Source organism: Babylonia areolata, chromosome 10 (assembly GCF_041734735.1).
Source record: "Babylonia areolata isolate BAREFJ2019XMU chromosome 10, ASM4173473v1, whole genome shotgun sequence".
Taxonomy (NCBI): Eukaryota; Metazoa; Mollusca; class Gastropoda; order Neogastropoda; family Buccinidae; genus Babylonia; species Babylonia areolata.
The window spans coordinates 19,637,802-19,654,470 of NC_134885.1; the positions used below are offsets into that span (position 1 = coordinate 19,637,802).

Genomic DNA, 16,669 nt, shown 5'->3' on the forward strand with positions numbered 1-16,669 from the left:
AACAAAACAGACGAACAGACAGACACAGACATAGAAACAGACAGACAGACAGAGAGTCAGAGACAGAGATAGCAAAAGAGGCGGAGAGAGAGAGATTTAAGTTAGAAGCACCTCTCCAAAATAAAATTGTGTTGGAGCGGGAATTCATATATGAAAATATCAAAAGAAATGAAACAGAGATAGGGGGTGGGAAAGGAAAAAAACCCAAAACGAATCGAAACTGGATGAACTTTTATTCGTCCAAAGTAATGAGATTTCCAGTTAATGTTGCTGTTTATTCAGTGAGTACCTGGGAGTAAAAGAAAAGCAGGTAACGTATAGAAGCACTGGATTAAAACTAATAGATATATCCTAAAGTTATTACTGTCAAAACATAGATATATGTCAAGCAACAAACGCTGCACACAATCAGATAAACTAATGGGGTTTTTTTATAAATAGAGTTGACTGTGGTATCGGCTTGAATGGGGACCACACAGTCAAGTATCATCCACTTCACGGATGCGTCTTTGGGTGTGGTGCTCTAACTTCTGTCTGTATCGCTCAGGCCTGTTTAACGCTGAGATATTACTATGACAGGAAGAGTAAAGTACAGCCTTGTCATGTAGTCCCAAACCTCCATAGCAGCATCGTCATCATCCTCTTCCTCCTTCACCGCCAATAAAAAAAAAGTCCCAAATGGAATGAAATCCTAAGCAATTTAAAATACTATGGCTTTGGTTCACAGTGAAATGAATATGACAGAAGTAAACACGACTGAAAAATTACTATAAGTCCGAACTTTATTCAGAATCTGGTCCAAAAGAATAACACCACTAGGGAGAGTAGCAGTACTCAAATCTTTGATATTGTCAAATTTAGTTTATCTGTGGATTTTACTTCCCAACCCTCCAGATTCTCAAGTTATGCAACTGCAAAAGATGTGCTACAAATTTGTATGGGATAACAAAACACACAAAATTAAAAGAAAACACTCAGTACAAGATATCCAGAGGGGAGGAATAGGAATGCCACATAATTATCAAAACCTACATACAGTCTCTAAAAATGTCATGGGTTAAATAAAGTGTACACACAAAATTGCAAAACGGGGAAATACTACTGGGTTTGTTTGGTTTTCTTTTTGTTTGTTTTTGTTTTTGGGTGTGTTTTGTTTTTGTTTTTGGGTGTTTTTTGTCCCGATATTGATCAGCTGGACACGTTTGGTGCAAAAATATCTTGAAAAAGTAAAGTTAATGGATTTCAGAAGGATGGTTTGTTTGTTTTTTGTTATGAGAAAACCAGCGCATTACAAAAAAATAGCCACTACTAAAACGCGATCAAAGGCATATTACAACATCATTACTGAAAAGATAGAGGTATCACATAGCAAAGCCTTTTTCAACTGGGAAAAACATATCAATACACATATTAGATGATTCGAGGTTTTGACGCAAGCTAAGAAAATTAAAGAGATAAAACTTTAATGGTTCCAACTTAGAATATGTCACAGAATACTGGTAGTGAACACGTTCCTAAAGAAAATGAGAATTACTGAAAGTGATACATGTAGTTTGTGTGACACAGAAAAAGACACAATTTACCACTGTTTGTGGGATTGTCAGTTCTCACCTTCTTTCTGGGGAGAACTTGAAAACACCTTGCAAAATAGCTGTCATCGTTGCGAAAGATTATCTTCTAATGTTGAACTGGCACTATCTGGTACGGATGAAAAGACACGAGCGGACGAGGTATTTGAATGAATAGTGCTGCTTGGTAAATCCCATGTGTATAAGTGTCGAATTGATAAAATAAAACCTAATATAAACGGGTTCCTTGGGGAGTTAAATTACAAATATAAAATGGAAAGGTACGAGTATAACTTAAATATGAAGCAAGCAGAACTGGAAAAAAAATAAGTGGCATCCATATATTCGACTTCTTGAGAGATGAATCACTTACTATATTAGTTTGTCCAGAGGCACTAAACTTAGCGAGATGAATCACTCAGCGCTTCGCGTGAAGCCGCCGCGCGAGCAGCTCTCGACCGGAAATAGTATGCGCCCTCAAGCGGCCAGACAGTTACGGCAGCAGAGGAAATGGCTTGGTGTTCTGCTGTAAACTGCAAAAACTCGCGCAAAAAAGGATGGACATTGTTCCGATTTCCCAAAGATGAAGACAGGTAAGCGTTTCATGATTTTGTTTAATGAAGTATCGTGTTGATATGGACATTTATGTCGTTATTACATTCGTTAGTCAGAGCTTTGTTTAGCCGAGTGTGCAAAGTGAAAGTAGTTTTCAGCAAAACCGAAAGTAGAGCTGTGAAAGGTATCCGTGACGTTTTGTGATTGTGACTTTGGTTCTGGGACAGACAACATTAGAGCGGCATCAAAACTGAACCCAAAATGAGGCACTGTTTTAGTGATTAGAACCATAGTGATGCATTGATATAATTATGCAACACTGAATGTGTTGCTATGGTTGTAGTGTAGTGGTTATGGTAGACTGCTCAGCTAGCAGTCATAGTAATAGTAATCACTACTTGCAGTAGACGCCAGTCAAATCTTTCTAGTAATCAGTAATCACTCAGTTTAGCAGGAATGGCAGTAATAGTAGAAGCAGTTGCAGGAGCAGCAGCAACAGCAGCAGTAGTAGCAGCACCAGCTTTGTCATCATCATCATCATCTTCATCATCATCAGTAGTAGTTGTTGTTGTCGTGGTAGTAGTAATAGTACTGAGAAGGATGAAGAGAACAACTGAGGATGAAATGATACCAGTTTCTATAAATTGAAAACTGAATGAAAATAAATATTGAAATGCTATATTGCTTTTTTTGTACAGATGCAAAAAGTGGGTTCAGAACACCAGGCGAGCTGATCTACAGGGAAAAACCAGCGAGTACCTGTACACTAACTGCAAACTTTGCTCTGAACATTTTGAGCCAAATCAGTTTATGAATCCCAGTGCGGAAAAATTGAGTCTTGTGTGGAATGCTGTCCCCACATTATTCAACATTCCAAATCCACCACCTAAAGTCACAACAAAAAGAAAAATGCCCTGTCGACAGGATCACCCTGCAAGTTCCAAAAAAGCCAGAACCAGCCATGAATCACAGGAAAAAGCAGGTAATTTAATTTACTGTATATATTTGTATGTTTTTAAATTGCTGTAGCTTTTATATGTACAAGTATTTTGATATAATTATGTCAGACTTGTTATCTCTGCGATAATATTATTTAGAACTGTGTATATCACATTGTGTGGGGTGTGGATGAGGAGAGTGAAAAGGTAAAACATAAATGAACATATATGTCATTATTTCTGTCGCCTTGTCAGTGTTTCTCTCTCTCTCTCTCTCTCTCTCTCTCTCTCTCTCTCTCTCTCTCTCTCTCTCTTTGCTGTATCTCTTTTAAAACCTATAGAGAATCTGCAAAATTATGTCGATAACCCACGTATTTATTTTGGGGGACATGCCGCAGACAGTCAACATACGCACATGCTTTTTCTGTGTTGCTTCTCCTTTGCGCCTGGCTGCTATCTACTGTCTGGGGGAAGGGAGAGGGTGGTGAGGGACGCGGCGCGCCGCGAGCGAGCGAGGCTTCAGTTTTGCACATAGGGGAAAGAAGGGAGTGTGCCCTCTCCCTCCTTCTACACTCTCTGGTTTGTCTAATGTCACACAAAGATTACAAACGACTATGTATGCGTGCCAAAAAAAATGATAATGTATCACATCTCAGACAGTCGCGTTTAACTGGGTGTGTGTTTTTTCTGTTTTTTGTTGTTGTTTTTTTGTTGCTGTTGTTGTGTTTTGTTTTTCCTTTTTCATTTTTTTCTTCTTGTTCTCTCTCTCCAGTCGTGCATGAAATGCGATCTGTCTGTGGAGTTTTTCTAGTTTATGGAAAAATGTGGTGCTCTGCACTAATATGAACATCCAATCCACACTGGGACTAGTTTCAGATGGTCGTCTGTTAAAAAGATTTTTAGATGTTGTTCTTTTTTTTGTTCTTTGTAATATTTGAATTAAAAAAAACGTGAAAAAAGTCCAAAATTGGGTGGACTTTCATGCATTGCTTGCATAATGACCACAGTTTCAATACCCCTGTAAGCCCACGATTCCTCGCAGTCCCACGATTTCTCTCACTTTGAGAAAATCACAAGAAATCGTGGTCGTTTCCCTCCCACGTTTTCTCTCAGTTGCGAGAAGAACACACGCGCGTGCGCGCGCGCGCACGCAGACACACACACATGCACGCACACACACACACACACACACACACACACACACACAACAACAACAACAACAACAACAACAACAACAACAACAACATCAGCAACAACAACAACACGAGAGTATACCGAGAGAATTATAAATTGCCAGTTCTCGAGGAAACAGTTTGTGGTTTCATGAGGTCAGCGAATTTATCGTCGTTTATATTTATTAATCACTACTCAATCAGAATACTATGTCTGGGATAGCAGGTGGGAGGGATTTAGTCTAAATCCAGACCGATGAAGATGGTGCAGAGCACAGTTCAAAATGAGAGACATTAAATGCTTATTCATGTGGGTTGTTTTTTTTCCCGACGTTTCGAAAGAACTGAAACGATCGAAATAAGCATGTAATGTGATGGATCATTTGGTCACCAGATTATTACAGTGGAATTATTTTTGCTTTCTTTTATCAGTACAATGGTTATATGAATAAGTTAAAGAATCAACAATGATAGGAGCACTAGGGTGATGAATGAGATGAAAAAAAGTTAAATAAATGTCGATTTCCGACACTTGTGGGCTGAAATGATTTGTTTAGGCACAAAACTCATTCAGTAATGCGAGATCATAAAACTGGGATCTATCTCTTTTTATTGGTCATTTAGAAGCACTTGAAAATAGTACTTTAACTTGTCACATACTGACAGAAATGATAAAGTTAAAGCAAGAAGGAAGGATTCTTTATCAAATTTAGGAAAACATTAACTGGTACTGAATCTCTTTTTCAAAGTTTCTGAATACTCGTACTTTTTCAGCCGATTGAGATGCACTCGTAAGTAGTCCTAACAGTAGCTGTCAGGCCCAAAAACATTTGCAATATTATGTTTTGAAGAATACGTTTCAAAGACAAAGACTGACTGTTTATTCAGGAAGGGTGGGGTCGACATACAATAAAGTCAAAGAACTGGAAATTATACAAACGAAAAGCACGAATTTAGCATTATAATTTTAACTAAACTTCCAAATTCATGGCCATATATCAAACAGATCATGATAATCATAATAAGAGGGAACTGACCGGATACTGAATACGTGATAAGAAAAACAAGGTCCCATACAAAAGCATATATGGGCAAATGCATATATTAACCGTAAAAAAGGGAGAAACAAAATGTTAATAAACTATGCAGGATATAGCTATGTTTCCAAGCAACAGCTGTAACCATAAAGAAATCATTCTGAATGAATGCTGAACTACAATCAAATATAACATATTTTCTTGGTTGACCTGTTAATATATGATATCTTGTTATGTGATGGGCCTTTGCTTGTTTTTCACATACCATCCTAAAATCCTTCCACAACCCCACACAGTTGAATATTAGAATTTTCAGTATATTGGACGTGGCCCTTCAACAGAAGCAAGATTCCCGACTGACAAACTCATTCCAAACACAGTTACACATTTCACAACAGCTTGCACTTTTCAAAATCAAACCGTTCTGTTACTTTTCGCCTTCTTTTCATTATTCCATATACAGCTGACACACTAAACCACTAAACTATTTAGCAAAATATGAGTATTGAACGAGCAATTATTTCTAAAGCATGTTAAAAACTTGAAGGGAAGCACTTTTGCAACAGCTTCATTAGATATATAATGTTCTGGAAACAGTAAAGTAAAACACGTTCAACGTATCCTGAAATGAAAGGTGTCTCGTGCACCTGTGTGTGTGTGTATGCGCGTTGTGGTGTGGTGTGGTGTGTGTGTGTGGTGGTGGTGGTGGTGTGTGTGTGTGTGGTGTGTGCGTGTGTGTGTGTGTGCACTCGAGCTTGTGCGTAAGCTTGCTTTGCCAGTTTGTGAGTTTAAACGTGTGTGCACATATATATGACTGTACCTGTGTGGCTGTGCTTGCTTACACACATGTTTGTGATGCCAGTCAGGTATCTCTGTCTAAAGCATAACTGAGATACGCAGATGATTCAACATGCACAGCCCCCTGCTTCACATTCCACCCCCAAAGTAGAAAACCACAGCCAGAATGACAGGCACCAAAGCCACCAGACAGCCGTATCCCCAGGCACTGCCTGCCCTCCCTTCCCTCCCATCTCCCACTGTGCGATGCTGGATGGAATACACGGTTTCTCTGTACGCCTTTTCCGTGGCTTCCCGAGCTCCTGGCCAGGCGTGAGGCCCCAGCAGACGGTAGTGAAAGGGATAGGCGGGCCCGAACAACACAGCCAGGGCCATCTTCACATCGCCTCGAAGCAGAAAGCGCCACCAGTCAGGCGCCACACCAATGTCAGCAGCTATTTCATCGGTGTATGGTGTGGAGAAGCACTGAAAAGGTTTTTAGTATGAAAGTTAGGAACGCTTCTTGAAAAACAGAAAGTGTCAGTTTGACAGAGGAACGATTGATAAATAAACAAACTAAGAAAAGACGATAGATAATGAAATAAGCAAATAAGAAACAAGTGAAAAGATGTATAACAAACAGACATACAAATGATGAAAGAAGCGAAGAAATAAAAGATGCGGTCATTAAGTCTCTGATAGGAAGGAACATAGATAGATAGATAGATAGATGTATAGATAGATAGACGCAAATCTATAGGGTATTATGGAGGAATTACAGTAGAGTGTGAATCACTTCAAAGCATGAAATATCAAACTTTCAACTTTCTGAGCACGATCGTTTTTTTCTTTTCTTTTTTCTTTAAAATGTTTATCACCTCACCTCACCTCACCTATCCCGTAGTCTTGTGGACAGCTGGGGCGCCACAGGTGATCTGGCAACCAGCATCCTCCAATCCTCTCGGTTTTCTGACCTCCTGACTGTATCGCTCAACCTCAAGCCCGTCCATTCTGGGATGTTGTCCTCCCATCTCTTCCTCTGTCTGCCTCTCCTTCTCCCCCCTTGCACTGTGCCCTGCAGGAATGTCTTGGCAAGCCCTGATTATCTCGTGACATGGCCATACCATTTGAGCTTGCGTCTCTTGACCAAGGTCCAACAGGTCTTCGTAGGGCCCAATGAGTACTTCGGGTTTGGATCCCTCATCTGTCACAATTGCTCCCAGGTATTTAAAGCTGTGGACAGTTTCTAGCTTCTGGCCATCCACTCTTATGTCAGTGCTGATGCCATTGGTGTTGTTGGTCATCAGTTTGGTCTTCTCTGCACTGATCTGCATGCCATAGGCTCTAGAGGTTTTATCAAGGTGGTCCACTAAGCTAGCCAGCTCCTCTTCTTTTCCTGCTAGGCCATCAATATCGTCGGCGAAACGTAAGTTGGTGACTGCTCTGCCTCCGAGGTTGACTGTTCCTTTGTGGTCTTCAAGTGCATCAGTCATGATTCTTTCCAGGAAGATGTTGAAGAGAGTTGGTGAGAGCAAACAGCCTTGCCTCACTCTGTGGTTCTGAACCAGTCCCCTATGTTACTGTTGAAGCAGATTGCGCTGGTGGCTTAAAATGTTAATCAATAGCTTTCAAATAGACAATACAGTATTTGAATGAATCTCGAATCTGTATTACAGTACACATTTTCCAGCATATACAAAAAGTTCTTAATTGACTCTAGAGTTAACTAACATTCCTCTCCAGTATGTATAAGCACGCAGAACATCATATACGAACGTTAAAAATCCTGTTACCCAGGAAACAGAGCATGGGTTCCAACATGGCTTCATAAATAAACAAAACGGTCATACACGTAAAATGTTATATGTTTGTGTGTATCTAACAGCTACCCTAACACATACGCACACATAGGCAGGCACAAACTTACATGTGCGTGTGTGTGTGTGTGTGTGTGTGTGTGTGTGTGTGTGTGTGTGTGTGTAGTCATATTTTGGTGTGTGTATGTAACATAGATGTAATGTTTTATGTTAACAAAGCGTTTTTGTAAAGCACCTAGAGCAGTTTTCTGGATAGTGTGCTATATAAGTATCCATTATTATTATTTGTGTGATGTTGTGTGTGTGTGTGTGTGTGTGTGTGTGTGTGTGTGTGTGTGTGTGACTGAAACGAGATTGAATGACACAGGAATGATCAGCGCCTTATGGCAGCTGTCAATCGGCTCTACCCAGGTAGGCAGCCTGTTGTGCAAATGACTCCGTGTTTGTAAAACGCTTAGGGCTTGGTCTCTGACCGAGGACACGCGCTATATCCTGTCCTATCCTATCATTTTATGTCATTTAACAGAAACACAATGCATTTACTGCGCATGAACCTGAACGACATAACAAATGTGTGACTGATAAAACAGGTAAATAACTGCTTGGCTTTTGATGGTTTTTTGTTGTTTTTTTAACTCCCACCCTTTTCGTCTAATTTCCATCACGTTTTCAAATCGGATCCCACGACAAAATGAATCAAAGGATACAGATAATGGTATTCACTATAGTTAAGACTGAACATGTTGCTCGTTCACATGTTCTGTATTTAACTGCAGCATGCCTAGAACGCTTATACCAAGCATTACAAAAGAAAACGTGTGCGACATACTTGACTTGGATTATACATTTTCATGTTCCTTCTTCAGTAAAGATTAGTTTTTTTTGTATAATATCATTGTGTGATATACGATACTTCACGGCTTTGGTACTGACTACAGAAAACCTTCAAGGACACTACATAATTTTTTTTTTTCAAAGATGAGCATGTAAAGTAACAAAATTGAATCAGTTACAGTAACATTTTAAATTCTTCCTTTACATAAACATTCTAAATATCTTGCCATTTTATCTATATGACCATAAAAATATATACACCAATCAATTTCTAGTTTCAAATGAATCAGACTGTTCAATTAAATATTCATGTGAAGTCCCACCAAAACAACTTCAATGCCATACTCATTTTGGTTTTGAACAGAAAAAAGTGAAAATGTGAACTCATCTGTTTAAACTTCGTGATGTGCATAGATCGTAAACTGCATATATTTCCCTTCTGTATTACTTGAAATAAACATTCCATTGACATGGTTAAATTCACACCAAGCTCAGTGCATTCTCGTGGAAAGCTAACATAGAAAGACATAAAACTGTACATTCAATATACTTGTAGCAGCCGTATGCTTCAAATTGCTGTTGATTTGTGCGATCAACATCCTGCTGTCTGACTTTTCTGTCAGGGAGCCGATGCCTGCCGGCCAACACCCGAGCTGCCAGTCGTGCCTGCACTTCATAGACAGGGGGCAGGCCTCCTATGGTATAGATAAAACCCACCACTGCCAGCGTGTCGTGGGACAGCGATGTAGGGTACATCATTTTGTACAGGTCGACTCTTCCGCTCTCTGCCAACAGACCAGCAAAGTCAGTCAATGTGGGGTGCGGAACAAACTGTTTAGTTCGACTGAAGTGATGTGAGAACTTTTCTATTCAGTGTGATAGTAGAATGGGGCATATGGTATTCCATTCAATGCTGGGGTGACGGGGAAATATTCTATTAAATCAAACCATGAAATGATGCAGGTTATTTTCAATGCAGAGTTTTGTTATGAAGTGATGTCAGTTTATTTCCTCATATATTTTTTCTGTGAAATTTACTCTTCCATCAGGCCTATTTTTAAATAATTTTGTTAAGAATGAATTGACAGAAAAAAATCAGTAAGCATACAGTAATAAATTTGAACATAACAAAATGGGCATACAATGTAAGTAAGAAAGACACAAGACTATAAAAGACAACAGTAAAGGAAATCTATAAACCACTGTGTGGTTCCAGTCTTCCCATTTAAGCCAGTATCACACTCAACTCTGGGTAGGAGCCGGCCGCGGGCCGAAAAATCCATCATCCATCATTTATCATATTGTTTGCAGATGATATTGTTCTATTGTCAGAAACAGCTGTTGGTTTGCAAAATCAATCAATTGAATAGTTTGTATAGAGTTGAGAGTTGATATGAACAAAAGTAATATAATAGTTTTTTTTAGAAAAGGGGGTTAGTTAGCTTCACGGGAGAGATGGGTCATGGTAATGCAGAAATAAAAGTTGTTAATGGTTATAAATACTTAGGCATATATTTTTCAGTGAAGCTCAGTTTTCATGCAGCTTGTGATTGCCTGACAGACAGGGCTAAAAAAAGCTTTATTGGGAATCCTGAGAACGTTATTTAGATTAGAAGGCAATTCGCCTGAATTGTTTTTAAAACTTTTTGATGCCCAAATCCAGCCCATAGTACAGTATGGATCCGAAATATGAGGTTTGGATAAAGCAGCGTATGATATTGAAAAAGTACATACTTGTGGTGTAAAAAATGGTTAGGTGTAGATATCAGAACGCCGAATGATTTGCTTTATGGTGATCTGGATAGATATTCCGTATATTTAAACTCTAATGTGCGCTGCATCAGGTTCTGGTTGAAATTAACTCAAATGGAGACATAGATTACCATATAAAGCATATAGAATGTTACATGATCTTGATGAAAGGGGAAAACATACATGGGTTACAAAGTTACGTACAACATTAGATAAATTGGGTTTTCATTTGTTAGGCATAATCAGGGTGCAGAATCTGTTTTAGGCCATATGAAAGTGTTCAAGCAAAGAATCATTGATTGTAGACTGGGATAATCACATTCAAACAAGTGAAAGGTTTCAATTTTATAGGACTTTTAAATATGGCTACTCTAGAGAGCCTTATCTTTCTATGAATATAAACAGGTTTATAAAGAATTATTTAACTGAATTTAGAATCGGAGTTTCATCAATATGTAAGCATTCATTAAGATATAGAAGAAGTCCAGTACTGGAGCTAGTATGTCCATTATGTAAGTCAGCTGAAGAGAATGAATTACATTTTGTGTTTCTTTGCCCTGCATAAAGTGATCTTAGAGAAGAATTTATTCCAGAAAATATTATCATGATCCATCTATATTTGGGCTGAGCCTTTTGTTTTCATCATCCAACAAAGAGGTAACCTGGAATTTATTACTATATTTATATAAAGCATTAAAAAGACGTGCAGTTGCTGTCAGTAATAAATATTGCTTGGTGAGATGTTTTCTTTGTATACAATTACGATTGTAACTTACGTGTTCAGGTCCCTTCAGAATGGGCCGATGGTCTTCTGAATAAATATTTCATTTCATTTCATTTCTCTCTCTCTCTCTCTCTCTCTCTCTCTCTCTCTCTCTCTCTCTCTCTCTCTCTCTCTCTGTCTCTCTCGGTCACTCATTCACTCACTTGTACACTCATTAGCAATTATTTCCTTATGACATGGAAGAATGTTCTAAACATCTGACATCCACGATATTGACCTTCAATATCAAAATAAGAAAGCTATTACAAAACAATCTATTGCAGAGACAATTACAATTACTTCCTATGGATCTCGATCTCATAGTCTTCATTGACTACTGATATACAGGAGTAAAAGTGGAAACGTCATGATAGATTTTCCGTCGGTCCAGCGAATGACAACACAGACATGGTCCTCAAGTGAGAGAAGCCTATATTGGGAGACACTAACTACGTCTTCAAAGAAATTGAATGGGTGTAGGTCCTGTACAGAATATCCATGTTTTATGTGTTTCTTCTTCTCCTGGATGGCACTCCACTTTTTCACTCAAATGTCTTCTTCCCCAAGAACACTGGAGTTTCCGCTGAGCCCTTGCAATTGCAACATCATCTTAGATTGTAGTTTTTAGGTGTAACTTCGAATTTTGTATTCTAGATTGGGCTTTTCTAAACTGGAACCAAACTGATGGTTCATTCCTCCTGGGAGGATTTATCAGGCTCCTTATCCCTCACTGACAACTGCAGAAAAATCCCTAACAAGAACAAGAAGTAAAGGATGCTCCTGCTGTTCACTTACCATGGTCAAATGACATTATGGACGGGTCGATAGCGTCAAAGTTGTTTTTGTAACCTGTGGCGAAGATGATGTCATCGACCTCCTTCAGCACCTTCCCATCCTTCAGGTGAATCTCACCTGTACCTGTCACCCTCTCTATGGCAGACACCACCTTCACCTGGCCCGTGATTACCTGAAAAGCACCATGAAATAGTTTCTCAGTCAGTCTGTCTGGACAATTGTCTCTCCTTCTGTCCCCTAATTTCATTTACGGAGAAACGAATAGATACGCTATTTATATAAACGGTATTTTACGTTGTATCCGCTACTGGCTGAAATTAACAAGGTTGAAAGAATACAGGTTACCACATACAGCTTACATATTGCTATTCGACTTATATGAAAGAAATAAAAGAAATTGGGTTTCGAATGTTCGTTGTATATTGCATCAGTTTGGATTTAGTTATGCATTGGGTAATCAAGGTATTCAAGATGTCAACTTGTTTTCAAGTACGTCTAATGACAGATTAATTGCATGCAAAAAGCAATAGTGTAAAAAGTAGAGATATATTTCAAATATATCGCACATTCTGTATTATGCATCATGCTAAACTGTATCTACAAATGGATTCAGATACACTTGAAATTTGTCATGACAAAATTTAGCATTGATATCTCCTGTTTTGCTTAGCATCAATTTCATTACAGAAAGCACATTGAAATTGATTTCGTTCGTCCATTTTACAAAACTGGAAATGAAGATTCCTTGCACTCATTAAGATTATTATTCAAAAGCAAATACCTATACCTAAAGACAGATATTGGCCAAAAAACCATTCAGATATATAATAATGAATACTATTCAAGATGTCAAGTTGAAATGGTTCCAGATCAGATTAGTTCACAGAATTTTAGCTACAAACATTGTTTTAACAAGAATGAAATAAAAGCTAGTGACAGATGTTCGTTCTGTAATGTGAACAGAGATGAATTAGAACATGTCTTTTGGAGATGTATACATGTTAGCCATTTCTGGAAGAACCTTGAACCGGCAAAAAATTTGTCGGTCAGTGTTGAACGGGCGAGGACAGCCAGTGTTCCGCATGACAGCGCTCAGCTGTCAGCTGTTCAGCACGTACAAAACAACATGGCAACACACAGCCTGCATGAAAATGAGGCAGTGTCAAGTGACCGTGTGAACTGTTACACACACAAGCGTGCTTTTGACACACAATCTACAAGAACGGAACCGTTTGTAAATAAAATACCATTTTCTTTTTCACAATGGAACACAAACGGATTGTTTTCTAAAATCAGAGATGAAAATTGTGTGTCTTTTGTTTGCAATTTTGATTTTTTATGTCTTGTAGAAACTTTCTTGGATACTTTTGAAAATATCGTATTTGATGGATATGAAATGTTTTGTATGCCTGCCTTTAAGTTGTCCAAGCACGGCAGGCGTTCAGGTGGTGTTATCTGTCTGATAAAAAGCAAATTACTTCCATATGTCAAGCTGATTGATGTGGAATGTTCAAATTTTGGTGTAGTTTTGATAAATAGTCAGTTATTTAGTAAATAAAAGATATTCTTTATGTTTGTGTGTATGTTCCACCAGAAGGGTCACCATTCTACACTCACTTTGACATTGATAATGGTATACATTTGCTTGAAGAATGTTTAATTGATTGCTTGTTGCAAAACGATGCATTTGTCATTTTATGCGGCGATTTGAATAGTAGAACATCTAATATTTCGCAAGATTATTCCGCAGATTTTGTGCTTGATATGCAGTCTAAAAGTGAGTCTCCTACGTATGGTCATAGTTCCCAAGATTGTAACATGAACAGTTACGGAAAAAAAGTTATTGAATATGTGCACTACTTTCAGTTTAAGAATTCTGAATGGTGTATGTAGGGGTGATCTTGAGGGTCATTATTCATATATTTCTGACTCCGGGCGTAGAGTTAATGATTATTTCATATTTTCTAAAGACCTTTTTTCTATGGTGTGCGACTCGAGTGAGTTGTACATTTCTGAGCGAATAGAATCAGATCATATGCCTGTAACACTCTATGTAGTTTTTCCAAATGAAAACATATTGAATGTACATGAAACAACTAGTGTTCAATTCATAGAAAGGTTTGTATGGAACGATGATAATGCCCTGTTGTTTGGTGATAGCCTGCACTCAGTCAACTTGTGTACAAACTGATGCTGCGACGACAATGACTGAAGTTGACATAAACACTGCACTTAACATGTTTAATGAATGTTTGAGAGGATGTGCGCAATGTATGAAAAAGCGCGTATCTGTTAATAAAAATGAAAAATCTGATGACTGGTTTGATAAAGAATGTGTAATTAGTAGAAGAAATGTTAGGAGATTATTACGAAAATTCAGACAAAACAGTTTGTCATGAATATAGTATAAAAAGGCGCGAGCATAAAAAGTTATTGGCGAGGAAAGAAAAGCAGTTCAATCGTTTATTGTTAGATAAATTAGAAACCTCAATACGTAATCAGAAACAGTTTGGGAATACTGTTAATAAGACATCATTTAAGAGAAAACAGCCAAGAAATAGTATTAGTATCGATAGCTAGTTCAATCATTTTAAGTCATTGTTAGAGAAAGAGACACGAGATGACAATGCAAAAGAAGCTCTTTGTGATAATGATGATACTGATGGGTTCGCGAACCGTCCAATTTCGAAGGAAGAAATTTTAGTTGCTTTTATTAAATTGAAAAATCGTAAGGCAGCCGGTCCTGATGGTATCATCGGTGAACTGTAAAAAACTCTTATGATCAGGTTATTTTCTAAAGCTGTTTAATACTCTGTTTGATAATTGTGTCTTTCCTCAAAACTGGGTAGAATCTATTGTTGTGCCATTATTTAAGAAAGGCGACATAAATAGTCCAAATAATTATAGAGGTATTACTTTAAGTGACCTTAGCAGCAAATTATTTAGTACAATTATTAATGCTAGATTGCAGGAATGGGTTTATGAACACAACATTACAGGTGAGCATCAAGCTGGGTTTAAGAGATGTTATTCAACAATCGATCATATGTTTACATTGTTAGCTTTGATACAGAAACAGTTCTCTCTAAATCGCAAATTGTATGTAGCTTTTATAGACTTTGAGAAGGCATTTGATTCCATAAACAGAAATTTGCTTGGGCCAGTTCTACTAAAATGTGGTGTGAAAGGTAAATTATATAAATGTATCAGGAGTATGTGCGACTGTGTTAAATGTAGGATTAGGTGTGGCGCTCAGTTTTCATTGTTTATAAGTGAACTAGCTTTAGAAGTGATCAATAATGGAAGACATGGTGCCACTTTGTCATATGAAGATTTTGCATTATTTATTCTTTTGCTTGCAGATGATGTTCTTTTATTGTCTGAAACTGTCATTGGACTACATACTCAATTAAATAATCTACAAAACGCAGCATTATCGCTTCAGTTAAAAGTTAACATGGGGAAAAGTAATATTGTTGTGTTTCGAAAAGGGGGATTTTTAGTTGTAAGAGAAAGGTGGTTTTATAATGGTATTACAATGCCTGTTGTAAATGTTTACAAGTATTTAAGGATTTTGTTTTCCACACGTTTAACTTTTAGTATCGCTTGCAAGGATCTTGCCAGTAGGGCAAAGAATGCTTTGATATGTATCGTGAGAGAGTTATCTGCGTTGAATAATACTTCTTTCAAATTATTTGCGAAAATTATTTTGTCAAGTACAACCCGTTATGCAGTATGGTTCAGAGCTGTGGGGACTGAGCAAAGCTGCTCTTCACTGTGAATCTGTACATTTGTTTGCCACGAGTCAAGGAATTTCTCGGTGTAGATATATGTACTCCTAATGATTTTATACATGGGGAAACTAACAGGTACCCCGTTTACTTAAACTCTGTTGTTCAGTGTATTCGCTTCTGGCTTAAGTTGTTAGAAATGGAAGAATCTCGATTACCCCGTAAAGCTTACAGAATGTTGTTTGAACTAGATAGTAGAGGGAAAAAGAACTGGGTATCAGATATACGTGTTTGTTTGTTTGAGTACGGTTTTGGTGACGTTTGGCTGAACCAGGGTGTTGGTAACGTAAATGGATTTATCAATGTTTTTAGACAGCGTTTGACTGATTGTCGATGGCAGAAATGGCATAATCATATTCAGGGTAGTGAAAGATTTAGCATGTATAGAAGCTTTTGCAATACACATGATATAAAACAATATTTAATGCTCAATATAGATAAACATTTAAGATATATAGCGACAAAATTTAGGTTAGGTGTATCTGATTTGGCTGTACTTTTTATAGATGCAGAGAACATAATGAAAGAGACTTGATTTGTTCATTGTGTAAAACATTCAAGGAAGATGAATTATATTTTGTTTTAAGCTGCCCAGTCCTTAGTGAGATTAGACTAAAGTTTATTCCACACAAGTATTACCAATATCCGTGTGCCTTTAAGTTAAGTCTTCTGATGTTATCCACAAGACAACGTGACGCGCATAATCTGTCATGTTTCTTATATAAAGCGTTCAAACTTAGATACATTGTAATCTCGTAGTCTGTCATGAACTATTGTTTATCATGTCAAGTGTTATTTTGTTGAAATCTTATTTTGTTCTTGAATGTTTTGTAACAATATTTGTTCACTCACCCCTTCATGAGGGGTCAT

The 16,669-nt window shown here is 37.8% G+C and overlaps 1 protein-coding gene across 1 annotated transcript; it reads right to left on the minus strand.

Annotated features, from left to right (window-relative positions):
- Nucleotides 1–6,197: 6,197 nt before the first annotated feature.
- LOC143286305 (flavin-containing monooxygenase 3-like) lies at nucleotides 6,198–16,669 on the minus strand. The gene is made up of 4 exons (XM_076593843.1): nucleotides 16,652–16,669; nucleotides 12,009–12,180; nucleotides 9,311–9,483; nucleotides 6,198–6,533 (listed from the first exon to the last, which is right to left on the minus strand). The coding sequence occupies exons 1-4, from the start codon at nucleotides 16,667–16,669 to the stop codon at nucleotides 6,198–6,200; spliced, it is 699 nt and encodes a 232-aa protein (XP_076449958.1).